At 45.0% G+C, this 25560-nt stretch overlaps 1 protein-coding gene across 5 annotated transcripts in view; it reads right to left on the reverse strand.

The window, feature by feature from the left end:
* Positions 1 to 2757: 2757 nt before the first annotated feature.
* Positions 2758 to 25560, reverse strand: part of PDE10A (phosphodiesterase 10A) — a 546650-nt gene continuing 523847 nt past the window's right edge. For all 5 annotated transcript variants that reach the window (XM_060242109.1, XM_060242082.1, XM_060242099.1 and 2 more), the window contains 4 exons: positions 20655 to 20766; positions 18591 to 18671; positions 6388 to 6476; positions 2758 to 2974 (listed from right to left, as the gene is read on the reverse strand). In XM_060242109.1, the coding sequence (XP_060098092.1) occupies positions 2857 to 2974; positions 6388 to 6476; positions 18591 to 18671; positions 20655 to 20766 (400 nt within the window). In that variant the 3' untranslated portion in view covers positions 2758 to 2856. The remainder of the gene's footprint in view (positions 2975 to 6387; positions 6477 to 18590; positions 18672 to 20654; positions 20767 to 25560) is intronic.

A 25560-nucleotide genomic window follows, 5' to 3' on the forward strand; every position in this document is an offset into this window, starting at 1 on the left:
TGCTAAAAAAGACTTTTAACAGTTATTATTCTAAATCAACACTGCCTTGAATCCATCCTAGGATCTGTATGTGTCCTTATAAAAACTATATGCATTTCAGAGGAGGAAAATACTACACTGAAGTATGTTTTTAATATTCCTTCATAATGTTATAAATGTACTTTTAAGTATTTCACCCATCACTTAATTTTTTTTCAAGGGAAAAAATCATTTTGAGAATCATTGTATATTATTTTCAAATAAAGACCTAATTAAGTACACCAACAATTTTCACTGGTCACAGGCGGTTTCTTGGATATTATTGGAATACCTTTCCATATGCCTGAAAATAACACCTGACAGTACAAACCTATCAGGGTTCCATCCTTCTAAGCCCACTGAAGTCAATGGGCTTAAAAGGGTGTAATTCTGTTCAGGCTTACATTGTAAATCCCAAAAAAGAAACAGGAGAAGCTGTCTTAGTAGTGTTTCTAATGTTCCCTTCAAACCAATTCTTAAATAGGTACAGTCTATGTCTTGTGAGAGCGCATGGGAAATACATGTGTACAGTCCAATGAACATGACCCTTATTCTTAAAAACTGGGGTGCATGTATGAAGGTTGGACAAATTAGGCCTACACATGCTAGATCTCCACAAGTGAATTCCACTTAAACATAACTTCCAACAGGCAGTTATTAGCCAGGGTATACAACAGGTATGATTTTGCTTCTAATCAGCTTTTATATTTTCTACATGCTTGAATGTTTCTGGGAACAGGTAGAAGATGAAGGGCAAAGAAAAAGACATCCATTCAAGTCAATAGCAGAATGCTCACTGAAATCAGTGAGGCTAGGATTACAACCCATGGCTTAAGTCATAAACTGTATAAAATTACATTAGTTAAAATGTTTGTACTAGGTCTAAGACCCAATTCTGCAAAGAGGTATACACATACTTAACACAACATAATAATCTGCAGGACTGAGAGCCAAGTCAGCACAGACTTTCATTCACAGTATTCAAGTGCACTGGTTTCCAAATCAGCTTACTTGTTCAGCAGGCAATTCTACAGCTGACAGTGTCTGCCTACAAGACTAAGAAGGAATGGGATGGAGGGAGAGATCCAAGTTGTCTGGAAGCCACTCGGGAAGGGCAGAATAGTACACACGAGTATTACTGAGCAACACAAAAGCTGACAAAAACTGCTTCATTTATTGTGATAGTACCAAGCTGACTTTCAATAAATATGATTGGCTGGAATGCCCTGTTTTTTGTACACTAGTTGGTATTTGAAGGCATGTATCTCTAATACTTTCTAAAATTAGGGTTGCCAGGTCTGACTCAAGAAATAGCTAGGGACTTTGGGGGTGGAGCCAGGAGGAAGGCTGTGACAAGCACAACTGAACTCCAAAAGAAGTTCTGGCCATCACATTTAAAGGGACTTCATGCCTTTTAAATGCCTTCCCTCCATTTGGAAATAATGGAGAGGGGCACCTTCTTTTGGGGCTCATAGAATTGGACCCCCTGGTCCAATCTTTTGTAAACTTGGGGGTGTTTTGAGGAGAGGCATCAGATGCTATGATGAAAATCTGGTGCCTCTAGTTCAAAAAACAGGGTCTCCCCACAAGCCCCAGATACCCAATTCTCCATTATACCCTATGGGAATTGGTCTCCACAGGGTATAATGGAGTACCCAGCAGGTATTTCCCTCCCCCCCCCTCAGTTTTCTGATAACCCTGAGGTGGGGGAGGGCCTCCAAACCAGGGGATTCCCTGCCCCCAACTGGGGTTTGGCAACCCTAGCTAAAATATAATTGGCCAGCTTGATAGATCTCTGCCTGCACATTCAAAATTACTCTTTCTCAAGCTTACTGGTGAAAAATATTCTATATTTCCGGCATACAAATGGACACTTTTTCTAGCTTATGATATCAAGTTGGGTAGCCAGATATTATGACCACTTGAATGTTCAAGGTATGCCATAATGCAGTTGCCCCCAAGATGTTAATGAGATAGTTTCTGAAGCCTTCTACTTGGAAGTTAAATCCCCTGTCTGCAGCAAGATAAATTCAAGTACTGCAAACTCAATGACAGTCTCAACCCCAGAGAGTTTCTGCTGGAGTTTACATTGAGTACATAAAGATCAAACATAGGGCGTTTTCGCACTGACCTTAATCGGCAGCGACGCCCCTCTTCACCGCGTAGGATCTGCGCGGATTTCGCACCAATTGCCGTGGAGCACCCGGAAGAGCCACAAAGTCCTGCGGCTTTTGCGGCGCAAACGGAAACTGGTTTTTGGCGGTTTCCATTTGCGCCGCAAAAGCAGCGGGACTTTGCGGCTCTTCCGGGTGCTCCGCGGCAATTGGTGCGAAATTCGCGCAGATCCTGCGCGGTGAAGAGGGGCGTCGCTGCCGATTAAGGTCAGTGCGAAAACGCCCATAAACATTCACAACAGCAGGTGGAAATATCCTACTAATAGCAAGAACTTCCCCTAGTGAAACTGGCATTAAAGCCAATTTACTACACCAGTTATGGCATAGTAAAAGTACCAACAAAACTTCCTACTATAAAGATAAAATTTAAAAGCAATCCCCAAGTTTTGCCCTCCCAACCCCAACTATTTTAAATTAAGGCCTCAGCAATGTAGCCCATGAGAAAAGCTAATCTTGTATATTTACAAGCCAAACATTTGTTTTTTAATAGTTGATTCTGAAACCATTGAATTGTCAAGCTGTCTCCCAGTTCACGCTGTATCAGTGAAGAAACGAAACTTCAAAATTTTCCCAGTTAACATTTGCAGTTTTTATCCTTTGAAAAATGAAATAAGTACAGATGCCTAAAAAGGAAGAGGATGATGACACAATATTTAAATAAGAATCAGTCATCAATCTTCACTGGAAGTGAATCTGATGTCTCTGTTTCATCTTGCTGGGCTGGCAGCCATCCATAAGCTTCTTCTCCTTTCATCACTTTTTCCCATTGTTTGAGATTTTCCCTGGAGAGGCAAAAAGGAGCCAGTGTTGACTATAAGCTCACTTTCTTTTTAAGAATGAAATATTAACACATCTAATTCTCAACATGGTCATCTGTGAATATTTAAACCCAGAGTTTGGAGACATAAAAAATACAAGACCGAATATTCTACAAACCTGAAAGATGCCCCAAGTTTGCAGAAAAAATTGAACTGTAAGGAAAAAACGGGGTGGGGGTGGTGAGGTTAAAACCCTCAAATTAACAGAAGCTTTAAAAAATGAACATCAGTGGTCATTGCTAGGCAACCACAACAGTACTGCCAGCCTTCAAACCTTGGTTTCCATCCACAAAGGCAGGAGGTATGGCACTTCCCAGGCTTGTTTTGGCCTTTAATAGAGATCACCTTGGAGCCAGGTCTGACAGCAACCACCAGTGATCTGATACCATGTGACCTGCATTACTCACTGAGGACAAGCTGCTTGCTACTGTTCAAAAGTAGCCACCCCCTATGTGGTGTAACGGTTACACACTAGGATCTGGGAGACCCAGGTTCAGTTCCTTATTCTGCAGTGGAAGGTCACAGGGTGATCTGGGTCCAGTCACATAGGCTACCACACACATCAAATAATGCACTTTCAATTCATTTTCAGTACACTTTTCAACTGGATTTTGTCAGTTCACACAATAAAATCCAGTTGGAAAGTGCATTGAAAGTGGATTAAAAGTGCATTAATTAGTGTGTGTGATTGCAGCTATAGCCTAACTTACCTCACAGAATTGTCAGGAGAATAAAATTGAAGAGAGGAGAATAATATAAGGTGGTTTGTGTCTCCACTGTGGAGAAAGTCAGGGTATAAATGAAGTAAATATAGGTGAAGATTGGTGGCAGATAAAAAGTAGGCTGGCTGGTTGGTGGGAAGGTGAGAAGGAAGAAGAAAAAGAAGACATTGGATTTATATTTCGCTCTCCACTCGGAGTCTCAGAGTGGCTCACAATCTCCTTTATCTCCCTCCCCCACAAAAAAAACTCTGTGAGGTGGGTGGGGCTGAGAGGGCTCTCACAGCAGCTGCCCTTTCAAGGACAACCTCTGCCAGAGCTATGGCTGACCCAAGGCCATTCCAGCAGTGCAAGTGAAGGAGTGGGGAATCAAACCCGGTTCTCCCAGGTAAGAGTCTGCACACTTAACCACTACACCAAATTGGCTCTACACCAAACTGGAAAGGTGAGGATATTGGGATCCAGGAAGAAAGAAAGAGAAAATAGTGTGGAAAGGGATCTGTATATGTTTCCTTATAACAAGAGTTGTGGATCCCCATTACATAACTGGGCTAGCCCATCCCATCCAGTAGCACTACAGAACTGGGCCACAGTTTTTCCTGGTAGAGGCCTCTAGAGTGAAGGAAGAGGGAAAAGCTTAAGAAAAGAGAACAGATAAAGTACTATGTATGACCTCCAATCAAACTGCTGATAAACCTACCAAAGAATTGATCTATTTGTGCTATAAAAACATATAAAGTTTTAAAAATTTTAACAGTGTTTCAGTTTGAATTGAAGACTCTAAACATTAGAATTGCAGGTGGGCTGCTATCATAATTGATTTTGCAGAAGGTCTGAAATAACATCTTAAGAGATATGCAATTTACATCATAAATAATATACATAATACACTGAAATATACATTAAAATGTTCAGCTTTTATAAGAAGACCATTTTCTCTCAGGATAGAATCACTACTAAGATGGAATCATAATTCAAAGCACTGTAAGCAAGAGAGACCAATCATAGTGCTCTGAAATTCCCAAAGTGCTGCAGTCCTTCCAACAGGCTACCTCTAATCTTCAACCACAGATCATCTCTAGGAAGAAAGGACACTAAAATAAAAATTTTAACTGGACTAAGAGCACTGAGCAGGCCTTGTACTTACCTCTTAGGACACCACACATGCTAAATAATAATGCCATTTCAATCCACTTCAGCAACTGTGTTTGCAAGTGGATATTGCGATTTCACACAGTAAAATCCAGTTGCAAAGTACACTGAAAGTGGATTTAAAGAGTGTTATTTAGTGTGTGTGAAAGTGCTACAGGACTCCATCCACAGAAAAGTATGTCTTTATTTTTAAATGTTAATTCCAATATATTAAAACAACACAGAAAAGAAAGGAGGAAAAAACCAAGGAACTTTAAATTACAAAATATTAAAAGAAAACATTACATTATACCTGTATTTGTATTACAGCTAAGTAACAATATCCTAGATGTTATACAATGCAAAACCTATGAATTTGCAGTACATATTTAAAGGCAGCAAAATTCCTCAAAGGCTATAGATGAGGGTACTTACTATGCTTTGTGAAAAGAACTCAAATGCAGGGTGTACCACATCTTGACAAAATAGGTAAAGTAAGTTTCAGAGTTAGATTTTTTAAGATTGTCAGTAATCTTCTCTAATATAAAATATTCCCAGATCTTTTGATACCAGTGTTTGGAAGGCCTGTGTAGTATATTGTTGCTCCATCATATTTTTAAATTAAAGGTATAGATACAAATTCAATTTAGTGACCATTTGTTTCTCTAGGTCTATTTTATCTAGTGAGATCCTGAAGAGCTGTAACTGTTTTTTGGTTTGTAAATGTGGGATTTCCTTTAGCTGGTAAGAACCATTCTTGGAAAAATATGTCTTTATTCTTCTCATGTCTGTAAGTTTAAAAGTACTTACTGTGCTTCATTTTTTATTCAACGACTCATCATTAATTTGATTAGCAAACATACCCAATTTGCCATGTTCTGTGAAGCAACTGGATACATGTTCCCAAACTGGAATTTAGCCAACAAACAAGTATTCAGGAGTCTTCCAGAGAAGAACAGCCAAGACAGAAAGTGAGGTTGCCTGAATAAATACTACAGGCCAGTCTGCCTAATACCAAAGCATAGAAAACCTCTCTTAGAAAAAAAACAAACCAATAACTAAAAGTGCCAGAAGTAGATGCAGGTAAGATTCACATTAAAAAGCTACCTAGAAAGGAAAAACCAACTACACACCATTTCTCCTCTCACTCTAACACTATCATATGAAATACGCAGATGACGAAATTCTGCCTTCTCCTGTTAATGTTCAGGAGGGGAGATAATTACAACAGTACTACAGCAATCATCTACATATTTCACAATTGCCAGAACAGGGATAGTTATTTTAATTCACTTAAATTAAGCCACCCTGAGCCCACGCGCGGGATAGCTGTTGTTCAGTCGCACAGTCGAGTCCGACTCTTTGCGATCCCATGGACAAAGTCACGCCAGGCCCTTCTGTCTTCTTTCAGGATAGAGCAGGGTATAAATTGAAAAATTAAAATTAAATTATTGCTTCACAGAAGACATCTTATCAAATGGTTCTCAACTGGCCAAAGTATTCTGTGTAAAAATATGTGCAACTCACTTGCAGGCCCGAAGCAGTGGTGCTGTGGTAGGAAGGATCTCCATGAGTATGTTGTAGCATGGAATGGCTACAGCATTATAGAATCCAATCTGGGAAAAAATGGAAATAAAAAACACAAGTTACATTATATAAACTGGAAATGTAAGAAAATTAAATACTTAGCCAGGTAACTGTCTATACTAGAAGATATTAGCCAAGTATTTGTTACTGGAAGTTGTGAAGAAATGTCTTTTTACATCAGGACCTGGGCTTGACAAAACCCCACATTTAATTTTAAAAGTCAGGCAGGAAGGGGGAAGTCAATGGTTTTCAAGTGTTGTTCAAGTACCAGTCTTCAAAGCTCTGGAAATGCTAATGGCCAGCCTAGCCAGAGACAATGAAATGGTCAGCTCACACCTTAGCTGGAATCTAACAACTAGAAAAGTTACAGGGGCTTAGGGGTGCAAGGGTCTAGATTATATCTTCCTAGGGATTTCAGGAAAGCAATTCCTGATCCACAAGGTGGAGGGGAAACAGAAGAGATAAAAAATTTTGGCACGGAGAGGGAGTCCTTTTCTGCAGGTTCATTTTGACTGATTACTGTTGGAGAAAGGAGCACTAATGCCTGAGTACCATCTTGATGGCTGCCATTGCCATGTGAGACAGACAAAAAAACTCCAAGGTACTTGAAAGCTTTTAGCAAACTGTAACTTCTAAGTTAAGTAATGGCCACTGGTTTCTAGATGTCTCAGAGGACTGAATGGAGTGGTACTCACTGGTGAGAAAAGCGGCAACTATTTATTTATAAATAAATAAATAGTTGCTTTTCTCACCAATGGGGACCCAAAGCATTTAAAATCATTTTCTTCTTCTTCATTTTATACTCACAACAACCCTGTGAGGTAGTTTAGGTTGACAGTGTGTGACTGGCTCAAGGTTACCCAGCTAGCTTCCATGTGGGGATCTGAAATGGAACCTTCTAGAAAACCAGCAGGGTGTAGTGGTTAAAAGCAGTGGACTCTAATCTGAGTTTGATTCCCCACTCTTCCACATGAAGTTCGCAGAGTGACCTTGGGCCAGCCACTGTTCTCTCAGAACTCTTTTGGCCCCACCTACCTCACAAAGTCTCAGATCATAATAAATATGTCAATGAAATAACAAAAATACCATATTTGGTTTATAAATATAAGAGATTGAGGCACATTTACAATTTAGACAAAGCAGATTTGTCAGTGTTGTCAAATTGCCAAGGAAGGTTTAACACACGTTTTCCAACTATAGTACACTTTTGGAAACAGACATTTAGAGATATCACTGGATATGAATTGTCAAGCTTTATTTTTAAGGTTTTATTTCTAAAAATAGTGCATGTATGGATGATATAGAATTGGATACAACTTTGATAATTGCAGAGTGAATGTGTGTGGCATCTGCTTGGAAAACAAGGGTTGTACTACCAATAATATGTGAGTTTTAAAAGACCTGCAGTGCGACCTTTGTAACCAAAATGAAGTACTATGATGATGATATTGGATTTAAATCCTGCCCTCCACTCTGAATCTCAGAGTCTCAGAGCGGCTCACAATCTCCTTTCCCTTCCTCCCCCACAACAGACACCCTGTGAGATGGGTGAGGCTGAGAGGGCTCTCACAGCAGCTGCCATTTCAAGGACAACCTCTGACAGAGCTATGACTGACCCAAGGCTGTTCCAGCAGGTGCAAGTGGAGGAGTGGGGAATCAAACCCGATACTCCCAGATAAGAGTCCACACACTTAACCACTACACCAAAGACAGGAAGAAACCCAAATTGTCCCAAGCCAGATTTTGTTTCTAGAGCACTGAAATGCAAACTTTCAGGATTCTGTAAAACTATATGTATTGCTTTGTTTTTTAATGAAAGGTTAATTTAAAAACAATAAAATAAAAACATTTGATTTAATTGAGTATTGGAGCCAGTACACAAAATAATTGATTCAGAAATGAATTCATCCACCATCAGTGAATGGTCTAAAGTTCATGCATATTTATCTTTATGCCAAACAACAGAACATTCTGATGTGAAATTATAAATAAGCTTTATTATTCCACTGGAAATTGCTGACACACACTACAATAAAATTTCATAAACATACCAGGTGCCACAATGAAATTTCAACAACAACAAATCAAATAACACCATGTAAAAATATTCCATATAAAAAGGTAAAGGTAGTCCTCTGTGTAAGCACCAGTCATTTTCGACTCTGGGGTGACGTCACATCACGACGTTTTCACAGCAGACTTTTTACGGGGTGGTTTGCCATTGTCTTCCCCAGTCATCTACACTTTCCCCCCAGCAAGCTGGGTACTCATTTTACTGACCTTGTAAGGATGGAAGGCTGAGTCAACCTTGAGCCAGCTACCTGAACCCAGCTTCTTCCAGGATCAAACACAGGTCGTGAGCAGAGCTTGGACTGCAGTACTGCAGCTTACCACTCTGTGCCACAGGGCTCATATGATATTACATATAATAAGTACTAAATATAGAATCTAACAATAATCACAGGCACAATGCATATTGAAAACCCTATACAATACAGATTACTTTCTCTTCCCCCCTCCACTCCCTCACCAATCTTCCCATCACACACAACCTTTTCCCCCTATCTTTGACCCTGGCAGCGGCTCTGCGTCCATTGGTGAGTGTTTTGTCTTCCTCCTTCTCTCCCTCTCTGCTCACGTTTGCTCACCTGACCCAGTGCCTATTACAGGCTCCCATCTTGGGGTGTCAGGAGCCTTTATCCTATGTGGTAGCCAGGGCAGGCTCTGTGGGATCCTGGGAGGTGGAAAACCAGTGTGCAAGGCACCCGGCATTGAGGCAGCAAGACTGAGGCCAGCCCTTCAGTGCTGGCCATTGGCACCAGTGACAATGTTTGTCCCGGGCTCCCCAGTACCTGGTGGCATGCTGGTGGCTCTGTCTGCTGCTCCTTCACCGTTGACAGAGTCAGCAGCAACTGCAACTCTGGTAGCAGTGATGGGCTCAGCAGCGGTTTTCCTGGCAGTGGCAGGCTCGGCAGCAGCAATGGTTGGCCTGGCTGCAGCAGGCTCAGCAGTGGTGTTTGGGCTGGGCTCCCAGGCTAGGACAATGACAGCTCCTTTGGGGGTAACAGCAGTATAGGTGAGTCTGGCCTGGACAGTCGTGGTGCTTCCAGCAATGGCTGTATCTTCGGCAGCTGGGGTGGTTATTGGCACAGTGGTTGGAGTTGCGGTTTCAGTGGCTTTTACCAAGCAGTGGCAGCTTCCCTCGTGCTCTCTAGCACATTTGCCCACAGCTCAATAAGCATACCATAGAATGTTGTTTTACTTTTTAAAGGGATTTAATATGCCTTGTATACTTTTAAAAACATGTTGGATTTTTCTGTGCACCTGGGAAGTGCTTCAAGGGTGCAGAAAGTCTCTTTCCTCTCCATGTGTTCCCTATGTGTGGAAATAAGCATCTACATATAGGCAGCATTTGGCATATTAGATATGTAGATTAGTATTACTTCTTTCCAAAAGAAAACTCTTTTGGGACAACAGTACTAAATACAAGTATCTTAACCTTGAGGTATTCTTTGAAAAGAATCCATAATAAATTTTGGATGTATTTGCTTTGGTTTTAATTAATTTTGGATGTATTTGCTTTGGTTTTAATTAATTTTTTTTCTACATACTACAAACAATAAGGGAAAAGGTTGTGGGATACAGGATAGGACAAGACCATAAGTTCTACATATAATTATCTTTTCTCCTAAAAATCATCACCAGTAAGTCTCAATCATGACATTATAAATTTTGCACACATTTTCAATGTTTAGTAAAACATCTCTATCTCAAGTTCTAATATTTCTTCTGGACCTCCAACACGTTTTCAGACAATTTGGCTGATAACAGATGACCATTTTGGGGTGGCTTGCAGCCACCCCAAAGAAAGCCGGCCGAAAGAAGAGCGCCCCGGCGCTTCTGGACAGTGCTGGAAGAAGGGGCGGGCCTTGGGCGGCCAGTGAGAGTGTGGAAAGCTCCCGCATCCCGTTCGTGGCTCTCTGGGCGCTTGTAAGGAGCTCTCCGGGTTTCCAGCCAGCCAGACGCTGCCTCAGAGAAAAGGGTCCACTTTCTGAGTGGTCCCTTTTTGAGCCGGGTGGATCGTCCTTCAAGACGGGGTAAGTGCGGGAAAGGGGCAGGAGGCAAATGTTGCTGTGTGGCGGGTTTTTTGGGGTCGACTTCAGAGGCGTCTCTGAGTCGATCCAAAGTGCCAGTCTGTAATCAGCCTATATGTTTTATTTCTGTTACAGACTTTATATTATAAAATCTAGGCATACTGGACCTTAAAAATAATTCTATAATAAAGTATTACTTCTTTTCCCTAAGTCTAATAAACCATATTCTTATCTTGATCTTATTAACTCAATATATTTCTCATTTTAAACTATTTACTAAATGTCTTCAACAAGCTATGCACATTCTAAAAATCACCCCAGAAGTATCTCAAAGATATAATGTTTTTTTCCCCAATGAATCTATTACATACTGTGACGGTAATGAACGGGTTAACAAGAAAACTAAGGACGCATAAAGCCTGCGTCAGATGACCTGAGAGTGGGGACCAGAGTGCTCAGAACTCTCAGAGGTTTTTGACAGCTAACGGCTGGGGGCAGTTAGTGACAGACAGAGTCTGAGGGAGACTGCTGAAGAGAGCAGTTGGTCTGAGAAGGAGCTGAGACAGGAGCTGAGGAGAGTCTTCGAGAGAAGCAAAGCTCACTGTTCACTCTATAAAGACAGCCAAGGGGCTGTGTGTGACTAAAGGAGAGTCACAGTAAAAGACCTGAGAGGTCACAGACACAGAGACACTTCTCTTAAGAGATAAAGAGGTGGTTGAGGGAAAGATGTGGGTCTAGAAGTCTGAAGGGCTGGGAGAAGAGACACCAGTCGACTTAAGGGACTTGGCACATTATACCCAAGAGGCCAACGTAGAATAGTGTTGGAGAGTGAAATCTATATGATCTGTGAAACCTGAAAGACCTAAACGGAATTGATATTATAAAGCCTGAACTACGGAGAAACTGTTAACTGCTTGAGATTCAATATAGCCCATGTATATATTTCCCATTCCCCAGTTGAAGACGGTGTGTGTACGTTAATAAATTTCTGTCGTTTACTTTAAAGTTCTCTGGTGCCAGTATATTGGGAAAACTATCAAAGCTGCTGTGGTCCCCTACAAACTGAGTTTATATCCATCTGAAAGCAAAACAAAACCCCCGAAGAGACTAGTATTGAGAAATCCATATTACACCCACCCCTTGAATTCCATAGCCGTGAGGTAAAATTAAAGAGGAAGAACTGAGGCTGAAGAGGGGCTGGAATAGCCATAAGCCGCATATAGAAGCGATCCAGTGAGACCAGGCGTGCTGTTATACATACCTATCTCCCAATAAGTTTAGACTTCCTCCACATTTAATTTTAGTACCTCTTATCACCAAGATTTCAATCCAGCATTTATTTCTACAGTTTTAATCTGAGCCTCTTCCCAATAATACCTCTAAGAATTCCAAATTTCTTCCTTTCTACCATTCCAACAATTCTACCCCAACAATATCTTTGTTATTCATTCCTTTCTTATTTTTAACCACCCTTTTATATATTTTCCCCTCGCCACCAGCTAAATAATCTAAATAGCGTATTTTTTGGACCATTAGACGCACCGGACAATAAGACGCGTCTAGTTTTTAGAGGAGGAAAACAGGAAAAAATTTTTTGAAGCTGTGCACCCAGATCTGGGCACCTTCCCCCTCTCAATCCTGCCTCCGATCCCAGCCCTTGCTAGAAGCAGCAGCTGAAGCCTGGCAGACAGGCACAGAGGAAGCCCCCCCCCCAAACCCAGCGCTTTGCGAAGCGCTGCGTTTGCAGAGGGGGGGGGGCTTCCTCTTTGCCTGGCTTCAGCTTCTGCTGATAGCAAAGGCTGGGATCCGAGGCTTGGCTGCCTCCAAACCCAGCCTTTGCTATCAGCAGAAGCTGAAGCCATGCAGACAGGGACTGAGGGAACATGCCCCCCCCCGCAAACACAGCGTTTCACCAAGCGCCGCGTTTGCGGAGGGGGGGGGGATTTCTCTTTACCTGGCTTTAGCTTCTGCTGATAGCAAAGGCTGGGATCTGAGGCTTGGCTGCCTCTGAACCCAGCCTTTGCTATCAGCAGAAGCGACAGGGACTGAGGAAGCACGCCTCCGCAAACGCAGCGTTTCACCAAGCGCTGCGTTTGCGGAGGGGGGGGCTTTCTCTTTGCCTGGCTTCAGCTTCTGCTGATAGCAAAGGCTGGGATCCGAGGCTTGGCTGCCTCCCAACCCAGCCTTTGCTATCAGCAGAAGCTGAAGCCATGCAGACAGGGACTGAGGGAGCACGCCCCCCCCCCACAAACGCAGCGTTTCACCAAGTGCCGTGTTTGCGGAGGGGGGGGGGCTTTCTCTTTGCCTGGCTTTAGCTTCTGCTGATAGCAAAGGCTGGGATCCGAGTCTTGGCTGCCTCCAAACCCAGCCTTTGCTATCAGCAGAAGCTAAGGCCACGCGGACAGGGACTGAGGGAGCTCCCCCCACCCCCCGCAAATGCAGCGTTTCACCAAGCGCCGCATTTGCGGAGGGGGGGGCTTTCTCTTTGCCTGGCTTTAGCTTCTGCTGATAGCAAAGGCTGGGATCCGAGGCTTGGCTGCCTCTGAACCCAGCCTTTGCTATCAGCAGAAGCGACAGGGACTGAGGAAGCACCCCCCCCCTCTGCAAACGCAGCGTTTCACCAAGCGCTGCGTTTGCAGAGGGGGGGGGCTTTCTCTTTGCCTGGCTTCAGCTTCTGCTGATAGCAAAGGCTGGGATCCGAGGCTTGGCTGCCTCCAAACCCAGCCTTTGCTATCAACAGAAGCTGAAGCCATGCAGACAGGGACTGAGGGAGCTCCCCCCCGCCCCCGCAAACGCAGCATTTCACCAAGCGCCGCGTTTGCGGAGTGGGGGGGCTTTCTCTTTGCCTGGCTTTAGCTTCTGCTGATAGCAAAGGCTGGGATCCGAGGCTTGGCTGCCTCTGAACCCAGCCTTTGCTATCAACAGAAGCTGAAGCCACGCAGACAGGGACTGAGGGAGCTCCCCCCGCCCCCGCAAACGCAGCGTTTCACCAAGCGCCGCGTTTGCGGAGGGAGGGGAGTTTCTCTTTGCCTGGCTTTAGCTTCTGCTGAAAGCAAAGGCTGGGATCCGAGGCTTGGCTGCCTCCAAACCCAGCCTTTGCTATCAGCAGAAGCTGAAGCCACGCAGACAGGGACTGAGGAAGCACCCACCCCCTCTGCAAACCCAGCGCTTTGCAAGCTCTGGCTGTGGAGGGGGCGGCGTGCTTTCTCCCTGCTTGCCTGCCTGGCTTCAGCGCTGATGCTTAAAGCAAGCGCTGGGATCGGAGGGAGCGATCCTGGCACTTGCTGTAAGCGTCAGAGCTGGAGCCAGGCAGGGGCGGGAAGCGCCGGGACGGAGGCAGCGGATCACACACACACCCCTCCCCCAGGAAGGTACGTATGGTACCTTCGTTCCATAAGACGCACACACTTCCCCCCCCCACACTTTTTTGGGAGGAAAAAGTGCCAGAGATCCTTACCGGTTCTCCGGTAGAGCCCCCCTTGAAGGGGCCCCTCTGTTCACGTGGTTCAGAAGAGCTGCTGGGAGGCGCTTGGCAAACTGCTTCTGACCCTGAAGCTCACATGACCCAGAAGCCAGATGCATTTGCTTTGGATTTCCCCACTTCACAATGAGAACTTGTGTTTGTTTTTCGAGTTTGGTCTATAACTTTGTTTTATATTAAAGTATATAAAATGTATTATAATTCAAAACTTTTTCTACCTAGCTCCATAAACCTTACAATGGTCTTCCAAGGCAGGCCAGTAGTTTTATCTGCAGGTTCTACAAACACTGCTGTACTTTCATCTAGCAGAACAGGGAGAAGGAAGCAACTGTACCTAATCCTCCCTTATTGCTCCAGTGCCCTGCACTGTGGTGCATTCGTTTATGAGAAAATGTTTCAGAAAAACTGCAAGTTTGGGGAGGAGGGAAAAGTTCCACCCTAACAATTCCTTCTGCCATTACACCCAATCCTTAGTTTCTTTAATCTATATATACTTAAATAAACAAATGGGAGCCATGCAGACATTAAAAAGACATTTCTAGAAACCGGAGAAAAATCTCAAAACTAAAAAATGGGTTTTAAAAAAACTAAAACAGAACAGAACACCTCTGCTATTGGAGTTGGGCAAGGGAAGGAGGAACAAAAGCTGCAGCCTACTCCACTGCTGAAGCAGCAGTGCTGCAGGCAGATTGGCAGGGGACAAGGAAGAGCATTACTGCCACCAGTCATAGCTCGGAGTGGGCAGGAGAGGAGCCTGGCTGGAGAGTGACAGGCACACAGGGCAAGGGGAGAAAGGATGGGATTTCTCTCCCTCCACATCAACACAAATGTTGGGCTTCAATGTGAGAGAAGGGATGGGAGCAAAGAGAAAAAGAAAGAGAATGTGAGTGATGGGAATGGGGTAGGGAGGAACATAAGAGAAGCCATGTTATATCAGGCCAATAGCCCATCCAATCCAACAATCTGCATCACACAGTGGCCAAAAAAAAAAAAGGAGGTTCACAAGTGGGGCTAGAAGCCCTTCCACTTTGCCCGCTCCCAAGCACCAAGAATACAGAGCTTCACTGCCCCAGACAGTTCCAATAATATGCTGTGGCTAATAGCCACTGATGGACCTCTGCTCCATATTTTTATCCAATCCCCCCTTGAAGCTGGCTATGCTTGTAGCCGCCACCACCTCCTTTGGCAGTGAATTACACGTTAATAATCCTTTGGGTGAAGAAGTACTTCCTTTTATCCGTTCTAACTCGACTGCTCAGCGATTTCATTGAATACCCATGAGTTCTTGTTTTGTGAGAAAGGGAGAAAAGTACTTCTTTCTCTACTTTCTCCATCCCATGCATAATCTTGTAAACCTTTATCATGTCACCCCGCAGTCGACGTTTCTCCAAGCTAAAGAGCCCCAAGCATTTTAACCTTTCTTCATAGGGAAAGTGTTCCAAACCTTTAATCATTCTAGTTGCCCTTTTCTGGGCTTTTTCCAATGTTATAATATCCTTTTTGAGGTGCGGTGACCAGAATTGTACACAGTATTCCAAATGAGACCGCACCATCGATTTATACTTGGGCATTATGATACTGGCTGATCTGTTTTCAATTCCCTTCCTAATAATTTCCAGCATGGCGTTCGCATTTTTTATTGCAATCGCACACTGTCTTGACATTTTCAGTGAGTTATCTACAATGACCCCAAGATCTCTCTCTTGGTCAGTCTCTGCCAGTTCACACCTCATCAACGTATTTGTAGCTGGGATTTTTGGCCCCAATGTGCATTACTTTGCACTTGGCCACATTGAACCTCATTTGCCATGTTGACGCCTACTCACTCAGCCTCAACAGATCCCTTTGGAGAGCCTCACAGTCCTCTCTGGTTTTGACCACCCTGAACAATTTAGTGTCATCTGCAAACTTAGCCACTTCACTGCTTACTCTCAACTCCAAATCATTTATGAACAAGTTAAAGAGCATGAGACCAGTACTGAACCCAGCGGCACCCCACTGCTTACCATCTTCCACTGTGAAGATTGCCCATTTATACTCACTCTCTGTTTCCTATTAATTAGTCAGTTTTTGATCCACAAGAGGACTTGTCCTTTTACTCCATGACTCTTGAGCTTACTAAGGAGCCTTTCATGAGGAACTTTATCAAAAGCTTTCTGGAAGTCAAGGTAAACAACATCTATTGGGTCCCCTTTATCCACATTTTTGTTTCCCCCCTCAAAGAACTGTAATAGGTTAGTGATGCAAGATCTTCCCTTATAGAACCCATACTGAGTCTTCCTCAATAACTTGTGCTCATCAACGTGCCTACTCATCCTGTCCTTGATAATGGTTTCTACCAACTTTTCTGGTATTGAAGTCAGACTGACTGGCTTGTAATTTCCTGGATCTCCTCTGGAACCCTTTTTAAAGATGGGGGTGACATTTGCTACCTTCCAGTCCTCAGGATCAAAGTCAGATTTCAATGAAAGATTACATATTTTTGTCAGGAGATCCAAAAGTTCATCTTTGAGTTTTTTCAGAACTCTTGGATGTATGCCATCCGGACCTGGTGACTTATTCGTTTTTAATTCGTCTATCAGTCTTAGGACCTTCTCTCCTGTCACCTCAATCTGACTTAGGTCTTTCAACACCCCTTCCAAAATTAGCGGTTCTGGAGTGGGCAAACACTTCTCATCTTCCAAAGTGAAGACGGAGGCAAAAAATGCATTCAGCTTCTCAGCCATTTCCCTATCCTCCTTCAGTAATCCTTGTACCCCTTGGTCATCCAAGGGCCCCACTGCCTCCCTAGCTGGTTTCCTGCTTCTAATATATTTGAAGAATTTTTTATTGTTGGTCGTTATGTTTTTTGCAATATGCTCCTAATAGTCCCTTTTTGCCTGCCTGATCACAGTCTTGCATTTGGTTTGCCACAGGCTTTGTTCACTTTTATTAATCTCACTTGGACTAGCTTTCCACCGCTTAAGGAAATCCTTCTTACCTTTTACAGCTTCTGTAACTTTGTTTGTTAACCATGCAGGCCTTTTCTTACACCTGTTTGTGCCTGTGGCGGAACCGGCCCGATTCTGCCTTCAGACCTGGTCCCGTCAGCTCCCTATTGAGTCGCCAACTCCTGGAGGGAGCTATTTCTCCTCCTGCCCCTTGGGCGCGCTGCCACCACCTGCTCAGTCCCGGGGTTCAGATTGAGAGGAACAGGACTCCCAATCCCCCTCTCCAGCTATGAGGCCCGGCCTCAAGGTCCTCTGCCACCCTGCACTTGGGTTTCACAGAGACCTCAGCGCTTCTTTGGGGCACCCCTGGAGGATTGGCACCTTATCCAACTGCATGCCTTCCCCCTTCCCCGGGGCCCCCTTCTTAAAAACAGCGTGGTCTAAAGCGGTTTGGGGATCTATGTGGTACAGAGATTGACTGCCAGTATTTAAAACAGAAAAAACATTTATTTAAAAAGAGAAAAAGATAGGAAAAGAAAAGAAAACAAAAACAGTTGCGTTTAAAAGGTTAGCACAGCACAGCACACGCACAGCAAACAGCCTGACAAACCAAATGTGTTATAAACGCGTCCCGCTGGCCCTGATCTAAACTTGCCCTGTCTTATGAATTACTTACTTAGTCTGCCTGCCTGGGGGCCTCCCAGGCAGGAGCCTCCATTGCTCACCACATGCTTGCTCGAGCGCTGGCTTCCAACTGCACTTCTCTTCCTGCTAACACACATGCCAAGAACAAAAGCACTTCCTGCCTCTCTAGGAGATTTTCCCCCTAGCGTTGTTGGTTTGGCTCTGGAAGGGAGGGGGGGAGTGAGGGGAAGGCTACAACGCCTGCTGAGGGATTTACTGACCCCTGCCAAATGAAGCACCACCACTGACTAAAATGGCGTTTCTCCACAGTGCCTTTCCTAACTTGTGGTATATATTTTATCTTAGCTTCTAGGATTGTAGTTTTAAATAGCCTCCAAGCTTCCCCAAGAGTTTTGACTGTATTTACCTTTTCTTTCAGCTTTCTCTTCACATGCCTCCTCATCTCAGAGAATTTACCCCTTTTAAAGTTAAAAGTGGTTGTGCTGGTCTTTTGGGGCAGTTCCCTATTTATACAAACGGTGAAATCAATAACGTTATGGTCACTGCTTCCAAGTGGTGCAATCACTTTTACATCTCTCACCAGGTCTTGGGCATTACTTAGGACCAAATCCAGGATCGCCCCACCCCTGGTAGGTTGTGTGACAATCTGCTCCATAGCACAGTCATTGAGATTATCTAGAAACTCAATCTCTTTCTCTTGACCAGAACACATATTGACCCAATCAATCTGCGGGTAGTTAAAATCACAGAGACAGAGAATGAAATAATTGCATCAAAAGAAGGGGTAGGGAAGAGGGAAGGAAGCAAAGGTGAAGGGATGGGATGCCCCATCTCTCATGAGCTTTTGCAAGTCACTACTTGTGGTATTTTAATTCAGGATTCACTATAAAATGAAGATCATTCATATAAAAAGAACGTCAGCAACATATATAAAAATATCTTCTTTCTAGCGAAATTATACCTTTTTGGAAACATCAAATATTTCAAACCTACCTGGCCCTGAGGAACTTCATCCTTTTTGTCTCTGTCCATCATGGGAATAGGTTGAATACCTAGCTTCTTCATTTCATCTCCCTACAATATTAAACAAACAACAAAATCACTGCATATACTTGATGAGATGATTCTTGGTGAGGTACAAGGAATGTTTCTCATTTATATACAGCAAAATACTTACAACTTAAATATATTAAGGAAAATACTTAGACAACAGCAGAAAGAGATGATTTTACAACATATAAGGGTTTATTCTGACATTACAAAGTACTTGTGGCTACTACAAGGATTTTGGATCCTTCTAGGAGTGAATGGGCTGGATCTAGACTGGGACTGTGGTGAGCACAGAAAAAGATTTTAAGGCCACCCCCCCCAAAAAAAAACCCACACACCAGGGTTTGCCAATCTGAAGTGACTTTGGGGACTTGCTATTTACTTTGTTGGTCTTAATTACACAAATGTTTCGCAATAGAATAAATGGTAGTTCCTAGAGGTACTAAAGGTTGGGAAATTGTAGGGGGAAAGCCCCTTCTCCATATGTGTTGCTATCTTTATCTGACTTTGATCCATACATGCCTGAGAAGCGTAGTCCTCATGGTGGCCATGAGGCCCTTGTAAATGTATGAATGAGCCCCTGCAGGACGAGACCCAAGGACAAGCTAATTTAAGATCCCATTTTCACCACTAGCTAGTGATGGATGAAAGGTCTGCTATGTTAGACAGTATATTAATTGCTTTGTTATTTATCAGAAATTAGGAATTTTCTATAGTTTTCAGGTTCTCAGGTATTATGTCAATATCTTTTGATGCCACAAAGAATAATCCTGGGGAATGTTTCTCCGAGGGTTTCTGAATTATGGAGATTACTTAGGAACGTCCAAAAATATTTGTTTTAGTGTCCACACATGGCAAACATCAGGGAACCTTAAAAGTGCCTAAGTGTGTTTTCCAATGAACTGTAAATTGCAGGATCTTGGAAATGTACATCATCAGTATAGTAAAAAATGAGACAGCCTTTCCCTTGGCAGAAGTCATTACATTATAGATGGAAGTCACCAAACTTTATTGAATGTATAGAAGGAACTGCATACCAGCTGGTATGAAATAAATAGCAGTAGTAGTAGTAATAGTAGTAGTGAGGAAGAGGAGGAATTCTCAAGGGAGAAGAGGCGTGTGAGAGAGGGTGGTCAATCCATTCCCTGCTCACTGCTTTTCCTTTGCAGCTATTTCCTTTAGTTTCTGAGCCCATGCTGAGAGAAAACTAGTGGTGGGGAACTGCAGAGAAAAAGCAGCAGATAAACAAAGGATTAAGTACCTTCCCTTTGATCCGCTGCTTCTCCGCTGCATTCTTCCTCACCTCCCCATCTCTATTTTGCATGTCAGAAACAAGGATGGGATCAGGGTGGATTCTTGTGTTTGCTACTGAATATTTAATTTCACCCACAGGCTTTTCTGAAAATCAATAGAGTGCTATTTTGAAAGAACAATGTTTCATTCGAGTGAAAGGATAAATAAGGATAATAAAAACGATTTATGTGGGTATATTTGGCTGAAGATAGGAAGGAGACGTGTAGTCTATGTGGTTCTGGTCTGGAACAAAAAAATCAAACAGAAGTTTCAGTTATGTGCCAAGACTTAGGGCTCAGTTCTTACAAATGAGAAATGAACAAATAAATCTGTTTCTGGATGGAACCACTTCATATTGCAGGAGCCAGCTGATATGAATGCTTCTTCCATTCAAAACTAAGGCAATCCTGGGTGAAAGTCAGAAAAAAAATCACTTGTTTCCTTTTGTCTGTGATATGCCAATCATGTGATCCCCACCTGTAGGTCTTAAGTGGCACAGTTCAGAAGAAGGTGTGCCTCATTTGCTCTTTGTGATAACTTAGATGAAGCTAACCAATAATTTTCAAATAGCTTAGTTATTCAAATAGAATTACTTGGCACTCAGAGACTATAAAATATTCAATAAAATTAGTTTTAATTATATATACTGCTGTGCTCACAGGCCTTCATTTCATGTCTAGATGCACATACAAAATGAAGTTGAAAACCACTTACCTCAGTCCAAAATTCTGCATATATATCACTGGATGTCAATCTGGTTACATGCCACAATTTTGTAACAGAACATAAGTCACAAGCTGTCATCATCAATGCAATCACACGGTCCCTAAAATGAAACTGGAAACTTATTATATAGTTAAAAATCACACATCTTCTATTTAGTATTTAAATATACCACTGTCCATACAAGGGCAGATCTGTCTATGCAGGGGTGGAATTCTAGCAGGAGTTTCTTTGCATATTAGGCCAAACACCCTTGATGTAGCAAATCTTCCAAGAGCTTAAAAGGCTCTTTTTTGTAAGCTCTTGGAAGATTGGCTACATCAGGGGTGTGTGGCCTAATATGCAAAGGAGTTCATGCTAGAATTCCACCCCTGTGTCTATGTAAAAAAATAGCCATGCAGAGCTGTGACCTATGTTAAGAAGTACCGCTAATCCAAGAGAAAGGGAAAAACTGATATCAATATTTATATGTTCAAGCAAAATCCTTCTGGAGAGATTCACACTGCAGACCTAAGCAGAGTTACACCCTTATAAGACCACTGATTTCTATGAACTTAGAAAGCTGTTAAACCCCCACCCCCCAAAAAAGTGTGTATGTGTGTGAACTGAGGGAATCCTACTCTGGTCACATCATAAGAAGCAAGATTCACTGGAAGCAGATAACCTTCATTTGCAGCCTTTATGCATGGGAGATGTCAGGAAAGAGGGTGAGAGAGCCGGTACTCTGTAAACTCCAGCAGGAACAAGCAATCACATTTGCAGAATTTACTTTTCATGGTCCAGAGTAGAAAGTGCTAGTTGTCTGTGAAATCCAACAGCGGCAAAACTCATTTGCAACTCTATGCTGGGTTTAGCAGGAGACAAAACATCCATTCCATACACAAGATGACCCCAAAACATACTTATCTTTATATGTAAGATACAGTAAGTTAAATACAGTACTAGCAGGTAGGGATAAAAACAGTTAGTTGTTTATTTTATTTATTTATTTATTTGGTGACTTCTATCCCGCCCTTCCCACAAGTGGCTCAGGGCGGCTTACAACAACAATAAAACAGTAAAATCAGAGCAAGTTATTACCTCTAAAATCAGACAATTAAAACCTAAAAACCTTAAAATTAAACATTAAACTATACAGTATAAACACAAAAATCTGGTAGCTACATTATCTAATCAGGCATAGGCTAACCGGAAGAGGGTTGTCTTACAGGCCCTGCGGAACTGAGCAAGGTCCCGCAGGGCCCTCACCTCTTCCGGTAGCTGGTTCCACCACATAGGGGCCATTGTGGAAAAGGCCCTGTCTCTAGTTGCCTTGAGACGCACTTCCTTGGGCCCGGGGATGGTGAGCAGATTTTGAGTGCCAGACCTCAGTACTCTCTGGGGAACGTGTGGGGAGAGACGGTCCCTCAGGTAGGCAGGTCCCAGGCCATATAGGGCTTTAAAGGTAATGACCAGCACCTTGTACCGGACTCGGTATATTATTGGAAGCCAGTGCAGAGCCCGAAGGCCCGGCCGGATGTGCCCCCACCTTGGGAGGCCCAGTAACAGCCGGGCCGCGGCATTCTGCACTAGCTGCAATTTCCGGGTCCGGCACAGGGGCAGCCCCATGTAGAGGGCATTGCAGTAATCCAACCTCGAGGTGACTGTGGCATGGATCACTGTTGCTAGGTCGTCGGGGGCCAGGAAGGGGGCCAACTGCCTTGCCCGTCTAAGATGAAAAAACGCGGACTTGGCAGTGGCCGCTATCTGAGCCTCCATCTTTAGGGACGGCTCCAATGGCACCCCCAGGCTCCTGACCCTGTCTGCTGGCCTCAGCGGTACACCGTCAAAAGCTGGCAGAGGGATTTCCCCTCCCGGCCCCCGACGGCCCAAACAAAGGACCTCTGTCTTCGCAGGATTCAGTGTCAGTCCACTCAGTCTGAGCCACTCAGCTACGGCCTGTAGTGCCCGATCCAGGTTTTCTGGGGCGCAGACCGGTCGGCCGTCCATAAGTAGATAGAGCTGGGTGTCATCAGCATACTGGTGACACCCCAGCCCATACCTTCGGGCAATCTGGGCAAGAGGTCGCATATAGATGTTAAACAACATCGGGGAGAGAACCGCTCCCTGGGGCACCCCACAGTTAAGTGAGCACCTCTGGGACAGTTCCCCCCCAATCGCGACCCTTTGTCCCCGACCTTCAAGGAAGGAGGAAAGCCACTGCAAGGCCAACCCCTGAATCCCCGCGTCGGCAAGGCGGCAAGTCAGCAGCCGATGGTCGACCGTATCGAACGCCGCCGATAGGTCCAACAACATCAGTACTGCCGAGCCACCCCGATCCAGATGCCGTTGAAGGTCATCCACCAGGGCAACCAACACCGCCTCCGTCCCGTGACGTGGGCGGAAGCCGGACTGAAGTGGGTCGAGGATGGAAGTGTCCTCCAGGAAAGTCTGTAGCTGCCTCGCCACTGCCCTCTCAATAAGTTTGCCCAGAAAGGGCAGGTTTGAGACTGGCCTATAGTGTGCCAATTGGGCCGGGTCTAAAGATGGTTTTTTTAAGAGGGGCTGGACCACGGCCTCTTTAAGGGGCGCCGGAAAAAGCCCTTCCGTTAGGGATCTGTTTATGATATCCCGTATAGGATATCTGAGATCCCCCTGGCAAGATTTAATAAGCCAGGAAGGGCATGGGTCCAATTTGCAAGTTGTTGGGCGGGCAGATGAGAGAATCCTGTCGACTTCCTCCAGGCTGGGGGGGCTGAAACCATCCAGGATATAATTCGAAGACATGCTCGGGGCCTCGGTTGCGTTAACTGTCTCAAAGTTGACAGGGAGGTCGTGGCGGAGTGACGCGATCTTGTCCGCAAAATAGTTCGCAAAAGCCTCACAGCCTATCTCTAATTCAACGGAATTTGGTCTGCCCTGGGGCAGAGTCGTCAGGTCTCGAATTACTTCAAACAATTGTGCCGGGCGCAAAGTTGCGGACGCAATCTTAGCCGCAAAGTATGTCTTCTTTGCGGATTTGATTGCCATCTCATAGGTCTTCAAACTCTCTCTATAAGATGTTCGGGTCGCTTCATCTCGAGTACGCCGCCATTGCCTCTCTAGTCGTCTGAGGTCCCGCCTCAATTGCCGCAATTCCTGGTTGAACCAGGGAGACGGTTTGAGGCGGGGGCGCAGAGGACGCCTAGGCGCGATCTCCTCGATAGCCCTGGAGAGTCCATCGTTCCAGGACTCAACCAGAGCCTCCAGGGAATCGCCAGTGGGCCAGATATCCCGTAGAGCCGTCAGGAACTGTTCCGGGTCCATCAGGCTCCGCGGGCGAGCCAAAATATGCTCTCCGCACGTGACATATCCACACGAGCCTTGAGGGCAAAGTGATCCGACCATGGCACTGCTTCTATTGCAATATCGTTCACTTGTATTCCCGCCGCGAAGACCAGGTCTAGCATGTGTCCCGCCTGATGAGTGGGCGTTGTAACAACCTGGGAGAGTCCTAGTGTCGCCATGGATGACACCAGATCCATCGCCCGGTCGGAAGCCGCGTCGTCGGCGTGGACAGTGAAGTCACCCAAGACCAATAGCCTTGGGTACTCCAACGCCCAGCCCGCCGCAGCCTCCACCAGGGATGGTAAGGCGGCGGCTGGTGCGTTAGGCGGTCGGTACACCAGCCAAATCGCCAACCCCTCCCCAACGTCCCACATCAGGCCGGCACATTCAATGCCTGGAATCTCCGGGGCCGGGAGAGCCCTAAAGGTAAAGCCTCTCGTATGAGTAATGCCACTCCTCCCCCCCGCCCGCTAGTCCGGGACTGGTGGAGGACCGAGTAACCCGGGGGGGTCATCTGGGAGAGAGCCACAGTCTCCCCATCTCGAACCCAGGTCTCGGTCACGCAAGCCAGGTCCATGTCCTGTTCCAGTAGGAAGTCTCGAAGGACACCGGTCTTATTATTAATGGACCTGGCATTGCACAACACCAGTGTCGGAGGCGGGTAAGTTCGTCTGGTCCCACTACCTGTCACCGTTGGGATGGGACGCAGGCTGGAAGGTGGTCGAGCACTCTCATGTCTCAGCCTCCTTCGCTTGTAGATCTGCCTGCTCCCACCGTCATACCTTCCCCTCCCCAGGAGTACTGGAATCCCCAGGCCAGTCATCGTCTGTGGTGGATACCAGTGTGTCGACTAATGATAACGGAAACTCGGTAGGCAAAGTGCTGCTGTATCCCAGAAATTCGGAGTAGTAAATACAGAGTGTTAAAGTGCAAAATTCTACTGATTATATTATGGAGGCTCTAAAAGCAAAAGTGCGGTAGTGTCAGAAGTCCGAAAAGTGCAAGGCGGGAAAGTCTAAAGTGCGATAGTGTCCAAAAAAGTGCAAGGCGGCAGAGTCTAAGGTGCGGGGTGTAGGTGGCTGTCTTGTGGCAGAGGCGGGTATTAAGTCTCAGTCTTGTTCTTACTCTTAGATGGTAAGGTTGCATAGTTCTTACAGTTGGTAGTATTAACGTTCTCATCGGTGTTCCTCACCCGCAGCTGTCTCCAAACACCCTGATGCCACCGTCTCCCCGACCGAAATGCCACTCTTGGGCACTCCTCCCTATTCCTCACACTCTGCGCCTCACACCTCGCACCACCGCCTCGTGCAGTCTCCGGCAGGGGCTCCGGCGAGATGGTCCCTCGGGTAGATAATCCTCAGGCGGACGGTCCCCCAAAACAGACAGTCCGTAGGCTCTGTTGCCTCAAACTCCCGACCGTCTCCGCTCGCAGGCGTTAACCCCGCCAGTCGTCAGCCCCGCCGGCCGTCAGCCCGTTCCCGTCTGCACACTCCGGACACAGCGCCCCTCGTTTCTCGCCGTTTTTCGTCCTCACTCGCTCGCGTCCACAGCCAGCAGTCGTCCGCGTCCTCGGCCGATAGCCCGACTCAAT

This window comes from Heteronotia binoei, chromosome 1, assembly GCF_032191835.1.
Source record: "Heteronotia binoei isolate CCM8104 ecotype False Entrance Well chromosome 1, APGP_CSIRO_Hbin_v1, whole genome shotgun sequence".
Classification (NCBI taxonomy): Eukaryota; Metazoa; Chordata; class Lepidosauria; order Squamata; family Gekkonidae; genus Heteronotia; species Heteronotia binoei.